Source organism: Orycteropus afer, unplaced genomic scaffold, assembly GCF_000298275.1.
Source record: "Orycteropus afer afer isolate SDZICR_OR568_19922 unplaced genomic scaffold, OryAfe1.0 scaffold00267, whole genome shotgun sequence".
Classification (NCBI taxonomy): domain Eukaryota; kingdom Metazoa; phylum Chordata; class Mammalia; order Tubulidentata; family Orycteropodidae; genus Orycteropus; species Orycteropus afer.
This window is the reverse complement of record NW_006921854.1, coordinates 1,432,560-1,449,917: the sequence shown is the minus strand read 5'-3', so window position 1 is coordinate 1,449,917 and position 17,358 is coordinate 1,432,560. Positions and strand designations below refer to the sequence as shown.

At 42.5% G+C, this 17,358-nt stretch overlaps 1 protein-coding gene across 1 annotated transcript in view; it reads right to left on the bottom strand.

Annotated features, from left to right (window-relative positions):
- GRIN3A (glutamate ionotropic receptor NMDA type subunit 3A) overlaps positions 1-17,358 on the bottom strand; it is a 250,352-nt gene that overhangs the window by 57,359 nt on the left and 175,635 nt on the right. Inside the window, exons 6-7 of the mRNA XM_007950325.1 lie at positions 7,181-7,326; positions 2,355-2,470 (exon numbers count right to left, since the gene is read on the bottom strand). Of these exons, the coding sequence (XP_007948516.1) occupies positions 2,355-2,470; positions 7,181-7,326 (262 nt within the window). The remainder of the gene's footprint in view (positions 1-2,354; positions 2,471-7,180; positions 7,327-17,358) is intronic.

Sequence of the window (17,358 nt, the reverse complement as noted above, 5' to 3'; positions counted from 1 at the left end):
GCATTTGACTGCTAACCAGGAGGTTGGCAGTTCAAACCCACCAGGTGCTCCATGGACGGAAGATGGGGCAATATACTTCCATAAAGATTTGTTGTTGTTATATGCCCTCGAGTCAGACCCGACTCATAGCAACTTCTCCTTGGGTTTCTGAGGCAGTATCACTACAGAAGTAGATTGCCCAACCTTGACTTACTGCCTTGGAAACCCAAAGGGGGTTGCTTTGAGTTAGCATCGACTCGATTGGTAGTGAGTTTTGTTTTTGTGTTTTTAATATACCTAGCATTGTACTAGACCCTGTGAAGGGATACAGACAGGCATGTAAGACATTCCTTTAAGCTAAATGGGTAAGTATTGGACATAAATTGCTTTGATGGCTTTTTTATGCTTATACTGTCTAATTCATTAATAATAAAGTCTATATTTTTTTTAGAAATTCATAAAAATTAAAAAAAAATTCATTAAAAGAGCAAAATACTTTCCTAAAAAGCTATGAGATTACCATTCTTAAAAAACAGCAGAATCAAGACTTTTACTAGTATTTGCTTGACACTGTTGTCTGCAGTTTGTAAGTATTGCCCCTCTCCTGCTTTGTTATGCCAAGCTCTGTTTTGAGGTTGTGAACTTGTTGGAAGGGGCAGGATTGACTTACACTTTGGGATTTGCACTCCATTTGTTCTGAGAATAAACCAGCAATGATCACAATGCTCTCTATTCAGATCTGCAGTCTCTGGCTCTTTCCCAGAGAGAGCCCTTCCGTGCGCCATCTTGTGTTTATACCCTTTGGAAACAATGTGGTGTCTAGAGATGATGGGAACTGCATGAAACTGAGTCTCACGAGCACAGATGGAAATGTAAACAGGAAACCAGTGGGGAGTTAATTGTGTGGCATCTGGCACTGGGGTCTAGAGGAGGCAAACAAGCCATCTCACCACTGCCTTTTGACAAGATAGGGGACCCCCTGAAGATAAAGGTGGAGAACGGAGGCCCTCATTTTTATGCCCGCTACACAAGATTCATAGTTAGTAGCTGCTAATAGCAGAAGGGACCTCAATTGCCCAGTGCATCTAGGACAAAAATAAAATGTAACATCCCTTCCGTATCCTCAGATGCCACAACCTGGGAATTTTTCCATGGTTTCATCAGAACAGGATTGTATAATATATGTTCATTTGGTTGCCTAGCTTTTCCCTTCCAAGTCCTATAAAAGGCCACTATCATGAAATCTCTCTCTCCCAGAGTTCCACCCCATTCCGATGGGGGTCACTTGGTCTGGAAAGGAGATTGCTTTCTCCTGGGAAAGAAAGGCATGAAGAAACAACATCAGCCGTTGCGTTCTCATTCATCACAAAAACAGACTGAAGTGGAAAAAATCTACTGATGTGTTTAGGGAAGACAGAGAGACCAACTGTGGTTAGAATATTGGGAAACTGCCATCAGAATAGTCTTGATACTGTAGTTAACAAACAGAAAGTACAGGTTTTCAGAAACAGGATTTGAGGACTCCTATGGGATTGTTGCAAGCCGGTGTTTTCTGACAAGTGAGCTTAGCTGTCTGGAGAGCCAACATGTACTGTCAGGGAAGGGATGCTGGGAATTGGGAGCCGTGAAATTTGCTGGTTCAAACTATCAGCTCTGTATATCAACTGTCAGGAATAAAAGGGGCTACTGACGTAGCAGTCCTTCTTTGGCCCTCAAGTTTGATTGATTGGTTGATCAAGTTGGAAGCAAACATTTGATGTTAGTGAGTAGGAAGGCAAACCTGAGGTCCCGAACAAGGTTTAGTTTAGGGGACTAAGCTACAGAATGAGAGATTTTTTTTTTCCCCTAGCTGTTTTCCAACTATAGAAAAATACTGAATTAAGAACCATGAGATTGGGATTCTGAGCCCAGTATCACCATGTAACTGTGTGATCATGCAATGTCCCTTGGCTTGCTTTTGCATGAAGTGAGTGGATTGGATTACATGGACTTTGAGTCCTTCCAGTTATAAAATGTAATCATTTTAGCTTCTGCGTTGGATTCATTCCAGGATTTAAGATTAGAAAATACCAATTAAATTTAAATCAAGCTCTCATTTATTATCCTGGCCCCTGCTCCCAGATATCTGAAGCAACATCTTTGGGTAACAACAGTGTGTTTTGCTTTTGCTGAAAATTGGGCAAATACATGTTTGTTGAGTAGGTGAAAAATAAATTCCTAAATTCAGCAACCTAATAGCTAAATACTTAAGAGTCAGAAATAAAAACAGGGAAGACGAACAGCTCTTTGGCTGTGACGCTGGCATTTGTGACTTGCTAGGAGGGCCAACGGAGCACATCCCGAGTAAGAAAGAATCAAGAGTGACTGATTACTACCTTCTATGGCAAATGGCTTCCCCACGGTTAGCAGTTTGCAGTCAGCATCTATTAACACTTCATAATCCAGAAGGGCTTTGTCCATGATGAAGGCGTCAAGTTTTTCTGGATCATTCCTATATTTAAGACCAAGAGAAAAAAAGGAAAAAAAATGATATTCATTAATGCACAGGAAGTGCTAAGGCTGACAGTTGGCTTTTGTTTAGGGGACGGAAACTTGGAAACTCGGGACGACGTAGGCTAGCTGGCTGCCGACTCAGCCTTCCTGGCATCTTCCTGAGCTACAGAGTGCAAAGCAGTGGAACAGGCACTCTTACACATGAGTGGGATGCCTCGCCAATGGTTTGACTTACCTGTCCCTTTCATTACTTAGAGAGGCTGCTGGGGGCACAAATGGTTTGGGCTCAGCTGCTAACCAAAAAGTTGGTGGTTTGAATTAACTCAGTGGTGCCGTGGAAGGAAGGCTTGGTGATCTGCCTCCAGAAAGATGACGTCAAGAAAACCTGGACTCAGTTCTAGTCTGTGACACACGGGCTTGCCATGCGTCAAAATCCACCCAATGGCAATGGGTTTGGTTTTGGGGTTCATTACTTAAATCCCACAAGAAATCCAGGGTGATTCTGAAGTGAACGAGATGCATAGAGAAGTCTCATTCCTCTTACACTGACTGAGCAACTTCTTTGTGGCAGGGATTTTGTTCATTGTTTTACATACATTTTATCACTAATTAGTAATAAGCACCATGAAGTAGGTAGTACTGTGTTATTTCCTTTGAACAGATAAGGAAATTGAAGGTCAGAGAGTCTGAGTAACTTGATCAGGTTGTGTGGTGCTGGAGTCAGGTGGTCTCACCAATCAGCCCATGGAAATCTTTATTTGTTTCTGTCACAATCACTGTCATATTCTTCATTATTTCATATGTAGGAGGAGGTATAAAGAATATAAAAATAAGAGATCTAAGAATCCTGGGGAAAAGAGAGTTGCTGTCTCTTAAACTCTATAGGTTAGCATTTAATAAAGAGAAGGAGAAACTTATATAATAGACCTCAGTGACTTCCTTTATTAGTGTACAGGTGGTCCCCAACTTATGATGGAGTTCCGTCCTGATGACTCCATCGTAAGTTGGTTCAGATGTAAGTTATATGTTTCTCTCTTTCTCTCTCTCCTTGTTTTTAGTTTTCATTATTATTGCTTTTTCATTATCAGTATCTTTATAAATCCCTTCTTTGAGCATCTGTATGTGAACATATGAGAATGATAACATCAGCAGATTACACATTGCAATATTGTCTTTATGATAAGATGTATATATATAAAAAAACCCACCAGATGGTCATAAGTGTTGTTCATCGTATCTACAATACATTGTAAGTTGGGGACTACCTGTGTCTCTAGAAATTTTTGCTTCACTCCCATCCCAGTAGGAAGTTCAGGCAGGAATCATTTAAAGTACGTGCCCCTGGACTGCATCAGTGAATGGGCAATGGGCTGGGCCTTGGGCATCCTTCATGAAAGTCTATCCCATTTTTTAACAGAAGCTGCAAGGACTGTCCACAGGAGGGCAAAGTCTCCACATGGGCTGGACTCACACTTACACAGAGGGCAAGGAGGGAAGTGTTTAAAGCAGAACTGTCCAAACTGATGCAATGACTCTTGTTTTTAGCCACCTCAAATCCTTTTTGGAAAGGCTTTCCTTCCCTGTCTCAAGGTTGTCCAGACAGCTTTGCAAAGAGAACAACTCTCCCCTCTTCCATCTCGGCTCCGTCATTCCTCAATAAGAGCCAGGAGTGAAGTTGTTAAAATTCACCACAGAGAAGTGGTCTCTAAACTCAGAGAACATGGCTAGGGTCCATCAAAAATTTAAAAAGACATCTCTAGACACCTGTGGGAGGCATCATTGGGCAGGACATATTTATATGGATGACTGTGTCTGGGCTACACATGGACACAGTAAGTAGGTCAACTTCCCTTTTAGGTTCCAATGACCGTTGCTGCTGCTTTCCACTCTCTCCCAGAAAGTGTAATAGTTAATCCAGAATGCATCCCCTTGCCTGTGCTTAACCTTAGTCACAACAAAAACATGTCTAAGCTCCGTAGTAGCAGGGAGCTTCGGGAAAGTTTGGGGATGTGACTTGTTTCCTAGGAGCTGCTGCTGAGGAAACATAATGGAATCCTGGCAATAAAATAAAAATGGAGCTGAAAGATACTCTAGTCAAAGTTTTACTGCCACAAGGCAACCAGTTACCATTCGCCAATAGTCTAGAAATATCTGTGGTAGCAATATGACAACAGAAAAAAATTGAGATTCAGTTCAGTTTTGATAACCTGTAATTCCCTGAGGTCTGGTGTCACTGGCATCCTTAAATAACTACTCCTGAGTTTAGACTGCAAAGTGCAGCTAGAAATGACAGGTCTCTACTCTACTGCAAGGAAGGTAAGGTGAGGAACTGGGCAGTAGGACCCAGGGATACATAACCTCTAGACTGGTTGCACCCTGTAGCTGCAGGGCCTCCAGTTGTTGTTTCCATTACAGAATCATGCTCTCCCTCTTTGACCATCCATTTAAAAATACATATACCACAGATAACAGTTATATATTAACATACAAAAATAAATGAGCACTTTAATAAAGGTTGACTTGTTGGACAACTCTCACTCCAGAAAGTGGGCACTAAGGGAACAGGATGAAGCCCAGGGGGATTTTGATGTGAGGGGGAAGGAACAAGTATAGGAATCTGCCTTGTACAGGAGATTGCCTGGGAGAGGAGTTGTGCTCTGTAGGTCAGGGCTCTGGGGTATCGGGGTGAAACATAAGGCCGGTGGCTGCTTGGCGCCACTGTGGTAGCTAAGAGCATAGGTAATGACTAGGTCAAAAGTGGAGAGGAGGCTCAGAGAGTTGTGAGTCGGCATTAATGGTAAGCTCTGCTTGTTTTCCAACTTCCCCTTGATCAGTGAGTCACTGGGGAGGTTGTTGAAACAGATTCTGATGCAGCAGGTCTCAGAGGGTGCCTGGGAGTCTACATTTCTGTCAGGCTCCCAGGTGCTACCAGTGGTGATGGAACGTGACAGGTTTTTGAAGAGCAGGGACACAGTGTTCCACAATGGTGCCTACACTAGCCTGCAGCAGTAGTTGGATCCCAGAGACCTGATTCTAGCCCTGCCTCTGCCCCCTGCTAGCTGTGTCACCGTGGAGAGGTCACTGCTGTTGGACCTCAGGTTGTCCACCTGCACCTCCCTCTGTAATGACGGCTTGTCTCTTGGGTGGCAAGGGCAGGGCCAACTCTTGGCATGGGGCTCCTGGAGTGAGGCCTCCAGAATGCATGCACTGACTGGTGTGGAACTCGGGACTGGAGTGGTAGCTCAGCCACCACTTCCTACTTCCATCCTCCCAGCACAGCCCAGTGTGCCAGCCATTGCTACCCAGCTGGGAGCCACTGCTATCCGTCTGACAATCTCTCTCAGGCATGAATTTGCTGGAAAGAGAGAATGCAGAGCAGGAGCTAGGAGGTAAAAGAGCCCTCAATTCTGTATCAGAAAGGGAATCTAATCTTTTTATGTTCTTGCAAAATTAAAAGTGCCATTTCATAGTACTTTAACAGCATATATAACTGCAAATCCGGGAGTACAAGGCTTCCTCTCTAGGCTCTAGTTAAAAGTCCATAAAATTGTTTAAGGGCCCTATTACTGGAGCGCTTGAGAAACACAAACGCCTTATGTCCCCTGAAATTATTTATTTCCCCTCCTTGAAAAAAGACTTTGTAGCTGGCCATTGGAAAAATTACTGTGGCTGACCACGGCCAAGCCAGTTTTCCGAGGCTGTGCGGTTCCAGGGGTGGGCGGTTTGAATGCCCATCACCGTCCTGATGCCGTGAGGCGGGAGGGACAGGACTGCTCAGCTCCATGCTGTGGTGCTTATCCGGAGCCATTCATTCCCTCTCAGGCCAACTCCGTGGGCAGACCCAGAGCTGCACGGCCTCCTTTGCATTCAGCTGGACTGAATTACAGGCTCTGATAATCTGCCGTGGCAATGTGATTGCTCTTGATTGCTTCTCATAAATTCTGATGAGAAAGATGCAGGCATGGGAATCACTGCCTTCTCGCCTATTTCCTTTCTACAGGAAATCTCTAAGATAAATTCCATTTCCTTGTGTCAAGAGAAGGCATTTCATGGGCTTAGCAATTCTCTGTGAAGGAAGGATTGTTCTGGGACACTTTATCCTCTGGCCACATTCCCCGAGTGTTTGATCATTTTGACACCATTGTTTTCCCAAGTGATGTCAAGCCAACATTTGCTTTCCTCACCATCTGCTTCACTAATGACCCTACTGGCTACTGCCAACTTGGGACTACACAGGTAACTAGTAATCTAGGTCACATAACTCAGTGTGCACTCTCCCACATGGCCTCTTGGGTCTCACACAGTGTGAGATACCAGTGAACACACAGTGGGTATGTTATTGTTGTTGGTATGTGCTGTTGAGTCAGACCCAACTCATAGCGACCCCTCCTTGGGTTTCCGAGGCAGTTGTTGTTGTTGTTATTATGTGCTGTTGAGTCGGACCTGACTCATAGCGACCTCTCCTTGGGTTTCTGAGGCAGTATCACTCCGGAAGTAGATTGTCCCATCTTCCTTCCGAGGAGCGGCTGATGGGTTTGAACTGCCAGCCTTCTGGTTAGTAGTCAAGTGCCTTAGCCACTATGCTACCAGAGCTCCTACATAGTGGGTATAGGTAGCTGTTAATTTCAAAATCCAGCAAATACTATGTCAGTAACTAAATGACTTCTCGTGACTGAGAACGTTTTAGACCCAACAGGTTGATACTCACTTCAGGTACTGCACTCCATCAGGGGTGGCTGGTACGTTGTACCTTCTCATATACTCATGCATCTCTGGAAAGCTTTGCCTCACGTAATCTTCAGCACTGCTTTCCCGGACAGTTCCGAAGCGGAAGCCTTGGGAGGGATGATGGAGCTATGGGGAAGAAAAAGAAATGTCTTTAATATAAGTTATTCCTATTTCAAAAATATCCTTTTCCATTGCTCTTTGGAATCTAACAGTAATTTAACCTTTGAAAACATACACGGGCATCAACACGTCCATAGAACTGTGTAGGCACAGGCATGTGTGCTCCCTCAGGCCAGCTTTCCTGCCAGTAATTGTTACAACTTCAGAGGCAAACGGATGGAACAACAAACAAAAATATGAGACACTCTTTATATTAAGAAGCTATCAATTCTTTAGAAACTGTATGATTTCGCATGTGGAATTAGTCTTGTCATTGTGCAACACATAGCACACAAAGAATACAATCAGGATAATAAATGATCCTATTTAATAAATTAGATCACAAAGCCAAGTTAAACCTTGCATCCTGAGATCACAGTACATGGCAACACTGAATACATCTCTTTTATGCCTATCTCTCTTAATGCCATATTACCTTTTAAGTTTGTGGATTTATTTTTGCCTTATTATGAAATGGCCTGTTACCTTAAAGTAACTTTATTATAAAGTGCCGACTCATGCTGCATATTTGCTTAAATGCAATGGTCTATGATATAGGTCTCCAGCATGCAAGACCTCACAGTGAGGAGAGGTAGTACATTTGGAGCCCTGCAGGGACTTTCTGTCACGAAGAATAATAGAGACACATCGCATGAAGAATTATTATTCCATGAAAGTTGTAGAGGGGCAATAATATGGAATTTAAAACTTGAACTACTTCAAATATAGGAATGAACTGAGATTGGACCATATTATAAAAATACTGAAACATTGTGTCATTAGGGGTCACTGAGTGGGCTCATAGTGACTCTGAAAGTGTTAAGGAGCTAAGATGTCACTTGGAAGACTAAGTTGTGTCTGACCTAAGCCATGGTACTTTCAGTAGCTGCTTATGCATGTGAAAGCAGGACAGTTAATAAGACCGAAAAGAACTGATGCCTTTGAATTGTGGTGTTTGGGAAGAATACTGAAAATACCATGGACTGCCAGACGAACACAAATCTGTCTTGGAAGAAGTGCTGCTGGAATGCTCCTCAGAAGCAAGAAAAGAATAGCTAGACTTCGTCTCACATAATTTGGTCACGTTGTCAGAAGGGACTGGTCCCTAGAGAAAGATGTCATGCTTGGTAAAGTACAGGGTCAGCAAAAAAGGGGAAGGCCTTCAATGAGACGGACTGACGCAGTGGCTGCAACGATGGGCTCAGACACAGCCAGGACCCTGAGGGTGGCGCAGGACGGGGTGGTATTTCATTCTGTTGCACACGGGGTTGCTATGAGTTGGAGCTGGCTCGACAGCTTTTCACAAATACAACACAGCAATAGAGATATTTTTTAATAATTAGATTTTCAAGTTGTTTACAACCCAAGAAGGTTCAGGTACCAATGGAGAGGGTAACAATATAAGAAGAGTTAAAAAAAAAAATGGCACACCCTTCTAGAATGCTACGCCATGTACAAATCGTGTTTGGGAAGCATACTTAGTGAAACAAGGCAAATGATTACATGACAAATGGAAAAAAACAAAACCAAGCTTTTGGGTGGTTTGTTCCAAATTAATGATCATGTTAATTTTCCATGCTGTGATCATATGTCATCCTATATAAATGATCACACACGCACACTTTGGAAGAAATGATTGCAAGACATTAACAATGGTGGTTCATTGATGGTGAAATTATGGGTATATTTGTTTATTCATTCATTCATTCATTTCTGTATCTTCTATAGAAACAGGGATCATATTTATAAGTAGCAATAGCATTTTTAAAAAAATCCCCCAAATAAACCACTCATTTATTCAGCATTTATCGAGAGCCTACTATATATGCTAGTTATTGGGGCCACAAAGATCAATACCTGCAATCACTGGAACTCCCCATTGGGTTGTTCTTAGTATTTCTCTGTATATCCCACTGCTCAGTAGGTGATAAGGAATACCCCTGTGTTTAATGTAACTCTTCCATGCACTGAGCACATTCTAGAGTTTTATGGCAATTTAACCTTAGTGAAACATCAACAATGACTATAGTTGACATTAATGAATACTCATTTAGTCCTCATAATAGCTTCATGAGGTGGGGCACTACTATTATTTCCTTTTTAAAGATAAGTAACTCGAGCTCAGAGAAGTGAAGTAACTGGCTTAAGGGAACAAAGCTGGAAGTAGTATGAACTGGATTAGAACTCAAGTCTGTTTGATTTCAAAGCTCAGGCTGGTATCTACCATATCATCTGTTCCCCCCAGTTCATGGCAGCAACTGGAGTGAAGGTGTTTATTACAAGGAAACAACCAGTGTTTTAAATTTTTCTCCTCAAGTCTGCAACACTCCGTCAATTCTCACCAGTAAATCAAAGCCCTACAGCTTGAACAAGGCAAATTTATCAGTCTTCTGTCTGCCTAATATCTAATCATTTTTTAAGATCTAGATCAAAACTTTCTGCGTCATCTCTTTGGTCTTATCAAATTCCATCCTCCTACCTAGAACAACAATACAAAAAGTTAACTTCTAATTCACCTGTGCTGATACAGAACCTTGCACATACGTAATATGCCATCTGTGGAACCTTTCTCACTCTTTCCTTTGATCTTCCCAAGAAACATATAAAGCATGTCTACTATCTTCCTTTTACGGATGAAGAAACTGAAGATTGGAATGGCTGTTACTTGCCCGAGGTCCCAGAGCAAGTAAATGTTGAACCTAGGATTTGAACACAGACTGTCTGATAAGCTACTGAGCTTCTGACTGCTGCAGGACTCTGCTTCTGACACCGTGTCATACTGCCTCCCTCAGTCTGGTCATTATAGAATTTGCTACTTACATGCCACACAATGAGCTAAGGATTTTAAACACTCAGTGTTCACAACAATCCCCAAAATACAGGTCATTTTCTTATTTTACAGAATAATAAATTGAGACTCAGGTAGTCAAAATAACAATGAAATTCTTACGGACAACAGTAAGCAAGATAAAGCCCATGATATTTTCCCTAATGTGCAAACTGGGTTTCATTCATTTGTACCTCACAGTTACCTATCTTGACACTTGGCACCTGGTAGGTGCTCTATCCATGAGTGTCAAGTTAATTAACTTTACCACTACTTTCCACCCTCCCTTCACCATTCAGTTTCTAGTCATCCTCCCACTCTTAGATGAGTCCTCCCTTCCCCAAGAAAGTATTCCCTAACTTGCCCTCTAGGCCAGATTCTCCTTTAATACGCCCTTATAGCAAACATACCTTTGTTTTGTAGATCTTATCACAGTTCCAGTTTTAAATTTAGTGGGGTAATGATTTGTTACACTCTAAGCTAGACTCTCAGCTTCTTCACTGGACTGGAAGCTTCGTGTCAACCAGAATCACGACTGTTTTAATTCACTATCATGTTCCAAATGCCTTCATCACATAGTTGCTCAATAAAATGCTTGAAGATTTATTAATTGCTAATTACTCTCTGAACGAGGCAGATGAGGGCCTTGTCAGACCATTTATCACAAAAGAGCTGGATAATTTATTTTAGGTGGGAGAAGGTATTAATATAGTTTATGACTCAAGTTTCTAAATGAACTCTTCCTTTAGGTAAGATGCCATAGCATCATTAATTAAAATACTTTTGTCTCACATGTGAGAAGAATCCCTTTTAGAAATCCATCTTCCACCATTATGCCATGGCAATGTTTTATGGCCTTTCTGGACTTCATTTTTTCTGTTAAGCACATCAGTATATCCCACCTCCCAAAGGCACTAGAAAGGGTGGGGACCCAGCAGAACCAGGCTCACATTCCAGGCAGGACTGGCCCTTTGTGTTTTTTCCTCTTTATGCCTTTCATTCATCTGCTTCCATGTCTGCCTCACGGAGCTACAATGTCTGTGAAAGAAATGGTTTCAAGGTTTTGAGGATAGAATGTTCCTCCACACATAAATAACCAGACTCCATAAGAGGAAGCATTTTGTTAGCCTGACAACAACTCTAACGTCAAGATGTTTTACAAACACTGCTACCTCTCCAGTCTGAGCCACCACCATTTCTGCTCACCCCATGGTCCCTCTTCCCCCCTCCAATCCACTCAGAGTAATCTTCTCAGAACCCAAATCTGATCATATCACTCAACACTCATCGTGGCTCTCCCCTGCCCTTGACAAAGTGTAAATTCCCCACATGACCTCTAAGGTTCAGCTTGATCTTGCTTCTCTACCTTTTCTCCAACCTCATCTTTCCACTTTCCCCTTAACCTTCCAAGCTTCAGCCAGTCCTCTCAGTTCTTCCAACATGTCATACCTTTTGCCTGCTCACAGCTCTTACACATAGTCTTCAGCGTGCCTGGATTCTTCTTTGTCCTCACCTCTGCTTTCTTTTGTCTAGCTAACTCTTATATGGTACTTCCACAGAAAAGCCTTCATTGACCCCTAACCTAGTCTAGGTCATCTGTAACACCTTCCCATTGTACCCTATAGCTTCACAAAACACCAATAACACTAGTAATAATTTGTTCAGCATTTGCCTTCCTGCCAGAATTTGAGTGCCACGGGGCCAGGCCCATGCCTAAATCCATTATGTGATCATAACGCCTCAACAATGTTAGCTGTTATTATTATTGTTGTTCTCATTATTGTGCAAGAAACACAGTGCTTGGCACATAATAAATGTTCTATATATGTTGGTGGAATAAATGAATCATCATCAACCTGAAATTCTCCTCATGTTGTCTTTCTTTACCCTTAAAAATTATTTTTCCCCCTGTAATTGTTAGCTTAGTGCTTTCAAGACGATATATTCCTTTTTATTTCTGTATATGACATTCTAATGGGACAACAGTGGACTCCTCAGCAGTCACAGAACAGTGGACTCAGAAAAGGGATCTAAGAAGCAATTGATGCAACCTGGAGGACTAGCCTAGTCTGTCGTGTGTGTCTGTGTGGGTGTGTAATTCAAACCACCAGTGATGCCAGGGAGCCTGTGCCAAGGAGGGAGCGACAAAGTAGGCAGAGAACAAAAGCATTTGAGCTGCATTACAGCCATCCCTAGGAAGTCCCACAGAGAGAAGCCTCTTTTAAGTTTCAGTTAAATACTTTACCAGCTCTTCCAATTCTGTTTATATTTGTGTCAACCTCTTGAAGCTTTGGGGAAATATTAGGGGTAAACTATCTATTGGTATGTGAATTGCTCAGTATAAATGGAATACTAAACTCAACCCAGAGTGGCCACATGGAGAATAATCAGACAGGCATTCCCCAGAAGGCCAAGAAACAAAACAAAATGGAAGCAAACTCAAGAAATAATCAAACAGCTAGGTCTAAGGCACATATATGATTTTAGATTAAAAAACGATTCTAATGCTTGCTATGTTCACCTAAGGGCTAGATTTGCACCCATCTGGGATTGATATTTAAATCCTAAATGGAATGTAGCCCCTGGACCTGGTGTAATGTTCTTTGGAGTTGTGTGGAAAGGGCCATTCTTACTTGCCCAATGGAATAGGATATTCTAGGTGTTAAGACCATAGCTTCTCCTCTGTCATGCCAAAAGCTGCCATGATTTTATCCATTTTAAGCCTGTAGACTCTACAATACCAGGTGGTCTCAGGGCTCAAAGGGGCTGTAAGAGTCATCTGTTCTAATCATCTGCTGATTCTGAAATCCTGAAGAGCAAGACTGAATGTGCCAATTGGAGAACTCGTTAAAATGCTGACTCTGATTCCTTAGGTTTGAGTTGAGGCCCGAGATTCTGCACTTCGAAGATGTTCCAAATGATGTCAGTGCTGCTGGTCCATGGGCCACACTTTGACCAGTAAGGCTTTATTTATAGCATCTCTATTAAGTGCTTGTTAAGCCTCTGCCAGCATGTCACCATTGGCTAGAAAATCACTCCTTCTTGAAACCTATCTTCTTTATGAAGGGTGACTTCATGCCCTCACCCAAACAACCTATTTCATTTGAATGTATTAAAGATAAAAATAATGAAGTAATAGCTAATATTGCCGAATATTTATGATATGCTAATACATTCGGTTCTAATGAGTTTACTGCTTTTATTGTTTATTATTGCATGTGAGGAAAATGAGGCCTAGAGAAATTTGTCTAAGGCAGCAGAAGTGATAAAGGTGAGATTAGAATCAGGTCCCTTACCCTTATTTAGCAGTCCATTCTGCCTTTCAGAGTATGGGCTTTACTCATTGTGTAAGTAAGTATTGGTGATCCCTCTCGATAATATATACCTCTTGGGAGCTCTAGTAGCATAGTGCCTAAAGCACTTGACTGCTAACCAGAAGGCTGGCGGTTCAAACCCACCAGCCACTCCTCGGAAGGAAGATGGGGCAATCTATTTCCGGAGTGATACCGCCTCGGAAACCCAAGGAGGGGTCGCTATGAGTCAGGTCCGACTCGACGGCACATAACAACAACAACAACTTGGTCCTACAATTTCAGAATCATTTTGTTTTTTATCGATGTTATGGGTTGAATTTTGTTCCCAAAAAGGTAAGATGAAGTCCTAACTCCTGCTACCTGTGAACGTGACCTAATTTGGAAATAGGTCTCTGCTGTTGTAATTTGCTAATATGAGGTCATACTGATAGGGTCAGCTCTAATCCAATATGATTAGCATCCTCATAAAGAGAGAAGTGACATGGAGATAGACAGAAATAGACAGAAGATAGCTACACAAAATCAGAGGCAGAGATTGGAGTTATGCTGCTACAAGCCAAGGAATGTGTGGGCCACCAGAGGTGGGAGAGAGAAAGGAAAGATCTGCCCCTAGAGACTTTTAGGGAGAGCATGGCCCTGCCAACACCCTAAATTTAGACTTAGCCTCTGAGTTCACACTTTTAGCCTCCAGAACTGGGAGACATATATTGATGCCACCTCATTGTTTGTGATGATTTGTTATGGGAGCCCTAGGAAATGAATACAATAGGCGTGGTCATATAATTTATACTGCAAACTAGGACATCTTTGTAAAAGGGTGCTATTAATAATTAAATAGGGACAACAGGCACACACCAGACTGTCCCTAGCAAACTGGGGTATACGTTATTACAATGAATAAAGAAAACTGCAGAAGAATTGATGCATTGGAATTGTGGTGTTGGCAAAAAATATTGAATGTCCCATGGATTGCTAGAGGGATGAACAAATCTGTGGTGAAGGAAGTACAGCTGGAATGTTTCTTAGAAGCAAGAATGGCCAGACTTTGTCTCTCGTACTTTGGATATGATGTCAGAAGGGACTAGTCCCTGGAGAAGGATAACATGCTTGCTAACATAGAGGGTCAGAGTAAAAGGGGAAGACCTTCAATGAGACAGACTGACACAGTGATTGCAATGATGGGCTCCAGCGTAGCAAGGATTGTGACATTGATGCAGGACTGGGCAGTGTTTTGTTCTGTTGTACATGGGGTCACTAGGAGTTGGCACCAACTTGATATCATCTAACAACAACATGCTCTGAACGTTGGAATACTGCAAACTGAGACTGGAAACAATGTTTCTTAGCCTGACTCAACATTTTTCTAATGTGAATTACTGAGTACATGTTATACTGCAACTCTTTATTCCATTTTCTTGTACAGAAGCTACTCTTTTCGGTTAAATTTGAGCATTTTACTGCCTCTCCCTTCATGTTCAGTCTGAAGCTGTCTGTGTTACATCAGCTAATCTCTTAGCAACAGCATGCTTCTACATCTTGTTTGATTTATATGAGCTTAGCTCAGGTCCTTCTGACGACCTAAATCATTGCATCAAATCCCTTGTATAGACTAGAGGTCACCAAACCATGACCCCCTGGGCCAAATGCAGCCTGCTACCTGATTTTGTAAATAAAATTTTATTGAAACATAGCCACATTCGCTCATTTACATATTGCCTATGGCTACTTTTGTACCATCACAGCAAACCCAGATGTGAGAGAGGATAGTCCGCAAAGCCTGAAATATTTACTCGGTGGCTCTTTACAGTGTCTTCTGACTCCTGGTATAGACAATGTTAATCTAAGTAGCTCTTTGACTCCCAAATTTCAACAATTTCCTCTTTATTCTAAACTCTCAGAAGAAGCTACCTTTGCAGGTGAATGGACAGAGGAAGATGTGTTAAGCTTCGGTAGGCTTTTTGGCACTTCCACGATCTTTGGTATGATGACATACTTCACTTCTAGCTGTACTAGGTGTTAATCCCCTAACTGGAAGTCCTCACTACTGTAATCCTTTGTTACTTTCTAGAATTTCAGTTAGAAGACTGGAAGACTCCAGTTAAAACAGAAAGGTAGGTTCTAGTCCCAAAATTTCACACTGAAGCATTGGTAAGATGCTTGGACTAATGGCAAATCCTGTCTCAGGGGCAGATACTGTAGGAGCAGCCACCATAGACTGGAGGTTATGATAACAGGGCAGAGGCATGCCTGCTCACTACGGCTAGATGATTTTCTCATCTCATCTCCTCCTTTGTCACCTTCCTGCATTCCTCATCCTCTGGACACAGGCTTTATGTATCTGGCATCTCATCAGCAAAACAAAACCCAACCCAACCCACTGCCATGCAGTCGATTCTGACTCATAGGGAACCCCATTAGGTTTCCAAGGCTGTAAATCTTTATGGAAATAGATTGCCTCATCCTTCTCCCATAGAGCAGCTGGTGGGTTTGAACTGCCAACCTTCTGGTTAGCAACCAAATGCATTACCCACTATGCCCCCAGAGCTCCCTGACATCTCATTAAAGCTGGTGATATTCATGATTTCTTCCAATCTTTTAATAATGGTGATATGAAAACCGGAAAACCACTGCTGTCCAGTTGACTCCACCTCATGACCCCTCCATGTGTGTCAGAGTTGACCTGTGCTCCATGGGCTTTGGAGTGGCTGAGTTTTCAGAAGCAGATCACCAGGTATTTCTTCTGGGTCACCTCTGAACCCCCAGCCTTTTGAGTAGTAGCTGAGCACAGCAGTGGTTTGCACCCCCCAGGAATTGCAGGGTGTTCCAGCTAACCCTTACGGGGTGCCTCCTCCTTCATTCCAGGCACTGTACCAAGATCCTAAATCCATCGCCTCACTGAACACTCACAGTATCCCTTGCGGTATGTACTATCATTACCCCTGTTTTCAAGCTGGGGAAACTGGAGCTTGGCACAGTGAAGCAACTTGCCCAAGGCCACATAACTAGAAAGTGGCAGAACTGAATCCAGACACCAGAGAACCTGTACTATTAATCACCGGTTTATACCGCCTTCAGGAACGATTCTTCTTCCTGGGGAAACTATAGATAACACAGGCATTCTTCACACCTAAATGATCAATTTAACCCGGACAACTAGTGACACCTTACAGAAAAAAGACAAGCAGCCAATTCCCTTCAGGTTTTTAAACATGGTGTTTATCACAGTTATAGCAACAGCACCAAAAACAGCAACATTTGAACAGTGCTGTTTACAAAAGCCATTCATGCATATCACTCCACTCACAAGTCACAGGCATTCTGAAGGCTTTTGTGTGCTAGTGGTAAACAAGCTAGATGGGTCACCTAAGCCCCTAAAATAAACAAATTCATTGTGTGTCCCATGGAGGTCAAGTGCTGGTGCTTGACATACAGCCACAGTGGCTGTAGGGAGACTGAGCCCAGCACCTTCTTCCCCCTTGCCAGCACCACTACCTCCTCACACCCATCTCTGCTGCCCACACCGGCCAGCTTCACTTTTCTTTTTCCTGTCCTTGGCTTACAGGCTGGGGCTGGGGATTGACCTGAAGAAGGACTCAGAGTGATAGTCTGTAGAAAGTGGAAGTCCAGGCCAGAGGAAAGATGATTAAGTGGACATGTTAGAGATCATGTAGTCCATTCATTTGTTATTTATCAATTATACAGATAGTTATCATTTATTAAACACTCTTCATGTGTCAAACATTGTGCTAAAACTTTAGCATGAATTATATAATGTAAACTTCATAATAAGGAGCTCTGGTGGCATAGCGCCTAAGGCACTTACTTGACTGCTAACCAGAAGGCTAGCGGTTCAAATCC